The following is a 10,013-nucleotide window of genomic DNA, read 5'->3' on the forward strand; positions in this document are numbered from 1 at the left end:
ACCAACCCCATCAAACATAAAGTTCTACAAAATACAACTTCCCGGTACACATTCTGGTGGGAATAACAATTACCCAGAGTAGTTGAGGCGTGCTCAAGTTGACCCGAACCACACCATTGTTGATAAAAGGATCTATAAAGTGTCTTGTTCTTGTAACCTACCATCATTTTCTCTCATACCAGTTAAACCTACAAAATACAACTTCCTGATACACATTCTGGTGGGAATAACAATTACACAGAGTAGTTGAGGCGTGCTCAAGTTGACCCGAATCAAACCATTGCAAACAAAAGGACCTATAAAGTGTCTTGTTCTCGGAAGCTACCATCATTTTCTTTCATATCAGTTAATCAACCATCATTTTTGGCACTAAAAATGGCAATGGAGAGAGAACAACACCCATAATGTAAGTTAAACACTCAAATGCAAAGCCAATCAGCATCCTTTTAATCATATAAGTTCATATAGAATTCAACACACAGGAGTTCTTGAAAGCATATTTCCCTTGGGTCTGCATACTACTACATTACATCTTGAAACAGATAAAGACAGTGAGCACAATGGAGTTAACAATGAGCGTTAAAAGTGAATACTGTACAGGCTTCTGTACATGAAAAAAACAACACTAAAATTCCACTAATCCCTCGGAAAATATACTATGCAGCATCGAAACCTAATTACTCGGGCCTTCATGACCACGGCCTTGTGAATAGTTATTCAAATGGTCGATGGTTAAGTCTAAATGCCCTACCGTTTCCAAACCAGATATTATTCCTCATCCAGTTCCACAAGCTGTGCACGCCTCTCAGCTGCCTTCTTCCGGACAAAGAAACCCCACCTCATTGCAGCCTTAATTTTCAGCCAACCCACAACAGCTTTTCCTGAGCGTGTACGGTCCTCATCATAACTAAAACCAGGAGATGGCGAAGGCATGAAAGATGGGAAACCATATCCATCTTCAGCCACATTGACAGAGTGATGGCCTCCCATGCTGAAAAGTCTCAGCAAATGTTGCATATCATCATTCTCAAGAATTTCATTGCTTCTCATTCGGATTTCCTCCTCAGACAAGAATTCGTCAAAAGGATTAAGATTGTTTTGTGTCTGGAATGAAGATGGTTGTGGAGGACCAAGAGCCAGGCCAACATTGCTGTCATATCTCGTATTTTGGAGCTGATGAGTGCTGGTTATTTGCTGCTGAGGCGCAAATGGAGTGCTCTCAAACTGTGAGCGAGGATTAGAATTCATCATAGGACTTTGGGAAGGCATCCTAGCAACCATGCTGTCATTATAACCTGAACCTGTTACACCAAATAAAAAGATGACAGCATTATGACATTGAAAGCGCAGGGGAAAGAGAGAAATAGAGAGCATAACTATAGGACCATAATGCACAATCATATCTCCTACACACCAAAGCTCTCGTCTTTCTGTTTTTTTTTTTTTCATCCAAAATATTAGACTTATCTTTCAGTTCGATACTCAACAGTCTCATCACGCTATTTTACTTCTGTACATTTTTTACAAGTCTCTTGAGAACTTAACATATGCCCCAACAGGAAGTAAAACAACAACATAAACTTCTTCTTCCTCCTCTTCTTGTGGATAAGGAACAAAAATATAAGAGCTACTAAAATTGTCTCGAGAAAATTTATTAATAAAATCACAAAGAAAACTGACTATTTGGTACATAATATTCACAAAAGATTATTACTGAAAGTCTCAGTCATCCTTATTGCATATTTAGGTCTATGATATTCGCGTTCTTCCCCATTACCTTTCTTTTTTCTTTCAATTTATTTCATCCTTCAGAGTAGCCACCCCAAAAATTGAGTCATACTTGAAATTATATTCAACTCAACCAGCAATAAAGCCAAGGATCATCAAACGAAGCACAGAATGACAAACGCATATAGGATAAAAAAAACACTAGGTGATTTCTTCCCATCGGCCCAAGGATGCGGCCTAGTGGTCAATGAAGTGTGTGGAGAACCCTCAGGTCTCAGGTTCAAATCCCAATAGAGAAAAAAAATACTAGGTGATTTCTTCCCATTTGCCCGAGCCTTGGTGGACAGAGTTGACTGATAGATAGCAGGTACCCGATGGAATAGTCGAGGTGCCCGCAAGCTGCACTGAATACCACCATACATAATCAAGAAAATAAAATGTCAACTTTTTGTAATAGTTGTGAACCAACTACACACACTAATGGATTCCTCATTCCTATACAGCTTTGTCTTCTGCTCCCAATTTAGCAAGGCTTCCAAGGTGGGAGATGCGAGATTTAGCAACAGTCCCTAATCATCATATACTCTCCTGAACTCAAATTCCATACTAACCTAGATCACAAATTTTATTAGTCACTTGTCTCAAGAGAAGTGCTAGGCTTAGAAGATTTCTATAAACTCCTGCCAATGCTACCATATAATGTCTAATCTATGATAAGACCTCACCGCAATATTTCCTTATTACATATTATCAATTAGAAAAGTTCCTGTGTGTCTAGAATCCATTACCACAACTCTGCTACGTTCCAGATCACCGCACAATCTCGATTAAAAAAAACTCATTTGCACAAACGCTATAGGCAAAAGTAGCTTCTGAAGCAAAAACAACAAAATGAAGGGAAGGGGATCAAATTTTGACATGCTACAAGTATGCATTGCCCTCATATTGCCAAGTAAACGTACTCTAAGCACAGCCTAAGAGCATTCCAGTTTTTTTTTTTTTTTTTTTTTTTTGGGGGGGGGGGGGGGGGGGGGTGTTTAACAAAAGGAACAGTCTAGATTTAAACTAAGAAGTTACGATGCGCCATTTATAAGATTTTCCACAAATCTTTACTTGAAGTGCAGCATCTACACTATGGGAGGCAATCCTGATTCTTCTTTTTTATTATATTAGTATTTTCTGCTATATTAGACTTAACTTTACTATTCTCAGCAGTGAAGATGGTCAGTATGTACTCCAGGGATAAGATTTAATGTAGAAGATATATTCAATGTACTCCAGGGATAAGATTTAATGTAGAAGATATATTCATTAAAAAAAAATTCGAAGCTCTGCCAATAGACCACTAAAACGGATCAAGATTCAAAGTACAGTAAGCATACCATTAATGACTCATGGATTAGATAAACTAGCCAAATCAATTAAACAAACAGAAGTATTTGAAAGAAAAAAGAGGGAGGAAGGAATAAAGAAACCACTGTCCTTACCACGAACGAAAGTATAAAATCCTGAAAATTAACATTTTACCTCCAATTAGCAAGTTGGGGTCCAAAGAAGATTGCTCAGATTGGACTGAAACAGGAAGTCGTGATTGCGGAAGCTGATTAGCAAAAGTGTTGGGATAATCCACTGGCCCAACAGGATGCTCGTTCCTTGAAGAGCTTGGTTTTTGATTTTGCTTAATGTTCAGAAATGACTTGCCATCATATTCAACGACTTGATTCCAATTATCATACGCTTTCTTGACCAAAGAATCTACGTATACCTACAAGAACATTTGAAGTCCATAAGAGCTGCCACGTTCTTTATCAAAAGTTAAGCACCACAATTACATAGAATACACTTCAAATTCAACCGCAATTCGATATATTGAGAAAGTCAGCTGAATGAACATCCAGTAATATCAAACCTAAGTAAAACTCAAAGAGAAAAAATAGTCTCATATATGTAAAAGAGATAAAAAACCTTCTGGCTGTCTGAAAGTGAATCTGCAGAATAGTATTGTTCACCCGCTATAAGGCCATTCAGCTCATAAATATTGTTGAAAACAACACCTACATTTCTCGAATCATCGGAATAATAGACATAAAGCTTCCCACTCAAGACACAAGTCTTTGCATGGTCTATTAAAGCTTCCCACATCTTATTTGACATACCGCTTCCAAGGATCTGCCAAAAATACAAGTCATATTGAAGACAAAGTGCAGCGAAATGTAAAGTTAAATTCTATTTCTTTTATTCACTTTTTCCTTTTTATAACCCACTAGACACTCACACTTCGTAGTTTCTGCGGGTCTCTAACCACAAGCCTAAGGAAGTCTTCAACAGTAAATATCGCAGCCTTATTTAACCTCTTGTGGAAGGAACCATCCTTGCCAATCTTCTCCAATCTCCAGACCTCGTCATTTAGTGCTGGTGGATAATGTTTCTTGTACACTGCAGGGAGTAAGAAATTCAAACATAGTCAATAACTGTTAATAAGGAAAAGGAGAAAATGACAAACATGGTCCCCTATCTTTGTTAGTAGGCTCAAATAGTCCCTTAAGTATCACTTGAGCAGTTTTGGTCCTTTAAGTTTGCCAAAAGTGAGCACTTTTTTCTCTGTGAAAAAATAAAATATTTAACGGGAACTCACATTTGAAAATGCAGATTTTGTAGTTTATGTTATTTTTGTTCTATTCCAAGAGTCTGGTGAAATTTTTTATGTTACCGTTTCTGGAGTTCTGACAGAAATTTCTGGTGTTTGTAGTTCAATTTTATTTCACCATTCCGGTTAAATTTAACAATTAGAGTTTGGTAAATAGAGAGACCAAAAGTGGTCACTCAAGGACAAAAACTACTCAGTTGATACTTAAGAGACTATTTTGAACCTACTACCAAAGAAAAGGGACTATTTTCGTCATTTTCTCCAAGAAAAAGTAACAACAAAAAGTTTAGACTAAGCACCCTACATTCTCCACGATGATCTTTAACAGTGAAAGCCTCGGTCTTTGCTTCTCGTATGCGTACTCCTTCACAATATCCAGAAGCAACTTTCATGCCAAGTCTGAACTTCCTGCTCCTTATCCAACTTGAATTATCTGTAAACGTGAGATCCCCCAAAGTTCCAACACCATCCTTGAGTGTAACTTGCAATTCACCAGTTAAAAGGGGTCTCTTTCCTTCACGTTCTTTAACGACATGACTGTCAAATTCTTCTTGCGTCCACCCTTCATCATCTTCATTGTTGAAATCACCTTCCAGCACAACAACATCCAGTTTTATACATGATTCAGGTCCAGTATTCACGAGATGGCCAGTATTTGTGTCAATTAAGACAACATGGATAGCAGCACCATGCTCCCCTTCTACTTTGCCGCCAGTGAACAGAGGCAAAGATAGCCTAGACCTAAACTGAAGCTGCAAGTTTCTTCCATCAGGCCCTTCAATTCTCTTAGGAGATGACCTGAAACCTGAAGATTTTAGGATGGCATCTACTAGAAACTACATTGCATATTCAGTTAAACATAGATATATATATATATATATTGACAAGGTTAAACCTGTTTTGATTGCATATGACCAGAAATGCTTAAAATTTATTAAACCAACCTTGATATGCTTAAGGTTTATCAAGAAACCTGGGATTCAGGGATAGGGTATTTCAAAAATATTTGTCCAGAGCCCTGAGTCTCATAAAATTACTTTTGTTTCTAATATCATGGAAATTCTTGGAAAGCGAATATGCACGTAAAGAAAGAAGTTCAGCATACTCCCTCATCCACTTTTTTGTAAGCATAAATGAAGAATCAATAATAACAAGACAATAAACTGCAACCTTAGGTTTATGTTAATATATTTGAAATTGTTTCATTAGACATGCTCCTTTTATATAACGTGGTGTCCAGACATTGCATGCACCCCAACTGTTCCACCAGCATAGGTAACGATTAACTCTGCCCAAAGCTTAGGCAGATGAAAGGAAAATCACCTGATGTTCTGTCTCACTTAGGATTTAACCCTGATCTCCACAACAAGCTGATATACAGTACTCAAATAATGTAGAAAATTTTGCATACATCTAGTGCAATAATGTTTATTTTTCATTTTTTGAGCACCCCTACCAACCTATGTTTGGGCAGAGTGGAATCCGTTTTTTTATGAAATGTTTACATCTCTGATGCACAACAAACCATTCTGGTGGTATCAGAAAAAAGGTATTTCAGCACTGTTAGCACCAAGAATATATGGCCTATGATCAGGTGGTCAATGAAACTGGTACCGGAAGGCTAGAGTTGCCAAGAGGATACATCTAGCCAGTGGAATAGTCAAGGTGGGCATAAGTTGTCCTGTACACCCTTTATTTTAAAAAGAACAAAAAGCACGAAAGGAGCACATGTCCTCGAAAAAACAAAAAGCACGAAAGGAGCACATGTCCTCGAAAAAACAAAAAGCACGAAAGGAGCACATGTCCTCGAAAATCCTTTCTTTAAATAACGAAAACACGTTTAAAATGATCGCCAAAATCCATTAAAGATGCACAACTAGGAAAGAACACGCAACTTCGCATAGATTACAGTAGCACATAGTTAGAATACTCCACATTCAGAAAAAGAACCACAACATAGCGCACACTGCATCTGCATCTATGTCTTAAAAAAGAAAGTACTAAGCGATGACCAAGAGCGAACTAAAGTATTAAGGATCCTTGAAAATTCTACAAGCATACTTCTTAATTTCTTTTGTTTTTGAACTTTCTCGATAAATCAATAACCTGAGCTACACACATACTATGCAATATAACCACAGGTGCACATGACCTTCATGTCTTCATCTCTCTCACCTAGAAGGATTTCTTTTCAGACAAAATTTCCCCATTCCTCGTTGATTTCTAGAGGGAGGAGGAAGACGAGGAAAGAAAATGGGGGATGGATTTGGAATTTTTTCAGAAAATAGCTTTTGTAAAATACAAATGATGAGATTGAGGAACTCCCAGGGTGGTCCAAAAGGGTTTAAAACACTAGCTTTGAACACTTAGTTGCCTAAATGAAACCCCGTGAACCGGGGGCAGTAACACAATTTAGTGCAACTACAGGAGTCTTATTTGGCTATTTGGCCTTTTTAAAATAAAGAGGTAGAATTCTCTCACCTAGAAGCATAAAAATGCAAACAACAAAAAAAATCGAAATAGCATCTATAAGAAAACCACGACTTAAAATGCCAAACAACATAGGTCATAGCCTAACCTTCCACCAACTCTGGCAGGGCCTAATTTAGCCAATGCTCGTTCCACCTCTTCACTAACCTGTTCAGTTCAAATGGTGAAAATCCAATAAGAAGCTTAGACATCGAATAACTGAAATCGCAAAGATAATTTACACCAAATGTTAGAATATTAGATTTTGTACAAATACATGCACACTCTTTATATAGTTATATGTGAAGGGTCATTCATCTTCTCACCCTAATAGCATAATAAACTACGCCTTGGGGAAATGATCCTTGTGCAGAGAAGGGTACCCCCCAAAAAAAAAGAAAAAAAAAAGGTATAATTTCAAAACATAAAGGAAAGAACAAAGCTAGCGTTTATAGTTGAAGGAAGATAACTCTTATAAGAGCAAATATCTACAACCAGTCAAGATGACTTTCCAAGTTCAAGTTCCACATAAAATCGAAAGAAATGCAAACATTAGGACGTAACAAAAAAGCAATGGAGACCTGACGGTTATGAGAGGAATTACTACTCCAGCATTAAACATATTTCAAAGGAATTACTACTCCAGCATTAAACATATTTCAGAAGAGAGAGAGAGAGAGAGAGAGATGACAGGTGAAAACCCAAATCCTAATGGTATATATCTTACAACTCTCCGAAGAATCGGCTCCAACGATGAGCAGAGCTTTTGAAGACTATCCACCTTGAGAGCTTCCACAATTACACTGCATAAAATATCATTTAAGACTTGATATCTCAGATTTCTTTTAGGAAGAGAAAATGCATAGAGGTATAGATCTCTAAATGAACATTTAAGCAATATGATGGCACACCACAAGTAAGTAATGACACCAAAGCATGTACTTATTAATCTCCATAACCCTTTGCTTTCCCCCACACAAATAAAAAAGGAACAACCAAAAAACAAAAAAGAAAAAAAAAGAAGCAGAAAGAAAATTGTTACAGTTTCGAAATACCCAACAAATCTTGCCTGTCTATTGTTTCCGAGATACCAATAGATGCACATTGAGCAAACTGTTAAGAAACTTATTGTATTATGTGACACAAATGTCAAACATGGATTAATCAAAACTATAAAAAGAAACTCAATATCAGAATATGTGAAAATTTGCACTAGATACATACAAAGACTATAACCAAAAGAAGACCAAAATCACAGTTTACAATTGTGGGATCAAGCAAATATGTCAAAAGAAGAATTCCACAATCTTCCAACAACTAATTTCGGATTGCAAGAGAAACTACTGTAGTAATACTCTGACTAGTTTCTACTGCCTCCGTCCCATTTTAACTATCACTTTAGCTCATTTCACACTCATTAAGAAAACAAGAAATACAAGGGATAGTTTACTAGGTTACCCTTATTTAGTAGATTGATTGTTTCCTCTTAAATACCGTGCATTATTCTTTAATATTAAGGGTATAGTTGGAAACAATAATCAACTTTAGTCTTGAATTCGTAAAGTGACGAATTATTTTCAGCTAAAGGACAGTTAAAATGGGACAGCAGGGAGTAACTTTTACTTCAAAAGGATTAACTTTTTTCAGCAGTTACAATAATGAATCAGCCAAACAGTCAAAAGTATTATTTAGTTTTCTGCATCAAAATCCCAAGTTATAAATTCAGAAAAAAAACACAATTACCACAGTTTCACACCACAGATTCAAATTAAAGTGACTAAAAAAAATGAACTTTTTTTCAGCTGCCTCAAAACTCACCCTTCATATACCACAATTAACAAGAAAAACACATCATAACAGCAACAAAATCACTTCAACTCAAGAAAAAAATCACAACTTTACCTAGCTAAAGCAGGTCTTTTTCTCTCAGGCTGCTGTTCATCATCATCACCACCACCTTCCAAGTTCCTCTTCATAGATTTAGTCCTCTCCATATACCTAGTCTGCATTTAGACAAATTCTTTTTCCCAAAACAAAAAACAACAATCAACACAACAATTCACAGATCTTTAAGTTAATTCAAGAAAACACACAAACAAAAAAAAAAACAAGATCCCCACATCAAAACCCTAATTTATATACACATATATACATAAAGAACACAACTTTACAAGTGGGGTTTTCACTATATGTATGTAAAGTCACCTGATTGGTAATTCTTGAAAGTTTAGTTTGTGAAACTCTGAGATTTCACTGTTTTTCTCTCTCTCTCTCTCTCTTTCAAGAACTGAACACAGTATGTATTAGTAGTTTTACAGTTTGTTTTTTGCCCTTTTGAGGTGGTAGTATAGGTGACAAGAAAATGATGAAAATGGTCCCTTATGTTTGAGGGTAGGTTCAAACTAGTCCTTAAGTATGTACTAAACATTTTTGGTCCTTTAAATTTCCCCAAAAGGCACTTTTAGTCTCCATCAAATATTTATTAAAATGGTTTATTAGATTTGACAGGAACTATGGAAAAAAATTAACGGAAACTCATATTTAGATGTGCAATTTTTTTTTAATTTCTATTATTTTTTTATATCTCTGTGATGTGTAGTGCGATTTTTTATGTTGCATATGTCAGGTTTGATGGAACTTTCTTAGTGTTTATGAATAACTCTTTTTGTTTTACGTTTCAGTCAAATCTAACGAACATAAATTGTTAAGTATTCGACAGTAATTAAAAGTATTAACTTTTGACAAATTTAAAAGACTAAAACTGTTCGGTGCATCTTTAAGGGACTATTTTGAACCTATCCTCAAACATAAGGGACCACTAGGTGACTATGAGTTGGGTGCGTGGGTGAAATACCTGGGGTGTAATGAAGGGGTCCCACTTAGAAGACTATTGAGAAAAAGAAAGAGAGTTTGAGATCTTTTTGGTTTTTGCTTTTTTGTGCTTTGATAATGTTGGGTGGCTGCCTTAGTTCTGGATAGAATGGTAAGCAGACCAATTAGCTGGAATGAGAATTGAGGAGATCTAGACCGTTTATTTTGGCTGATCTGGCGTCAGCATAAATTAGGTGGTGTCATCTTTTGTCGTTTCTTGAAATTGCTAAGACTAAATTGCATTATTATGGGATTAAAAAGGGGAATTAAATTGTTACCATGTCGGTTCTATGAAAGT

The 10,013-nt window shown here is 36.4% G+C and overlaps 1 protein-coding gene across 1 annotated transcript; it reads right to left on the bottom strand.

The window, feature by feature from the left end:
* Positions 1–424: 424 nt before the first annotated feature.
* On the bottom strand, positions 425–9,203 carry LOC132602805 (calmodulin-binding protein 60 B-like). Its single transcript, XM_060315578.1, has 9 exons — positions 9,050–9,203; positions 8,747–8,864; positions 7,572–7,647; positions 6,954–7,012; positions 4,680–5,173; positions 4,004–4,164; positions 3,694–3,897; positions 3,256–3,493; positions 425–1,301 (listed from the first exon to the last, which is right to left on the bottom strand). Exons 2-9 carry the CDS (start codon positions 8,851–8,853, stop codon positions 769–771), a joined length of 1,872 nt encoding a protein of 623 aa, XP_060171561.1. The 5' UTR covers positions 8,854–8,864; positions 9,050–9,203; the 3' UTR covers positions 425–768.
* Positions 9,204–10,013: the final 810 nt, after the last annotated feature.

Source organism: Lycium barbarum, chromosome 7 (genome assembly GCF_019175385.1).
Source record: "Lycium barbarum isolate Lr01 chromosome 7, ASM1917538v2, whole genome shotgun sequence".
Classification (NCBI taxonomy): Eukaryota; Viridiplantae; Streptophyta; class Magnoliopsida; order Solanales; family Solanaceae; genus Lycium; species Lycium barbarum.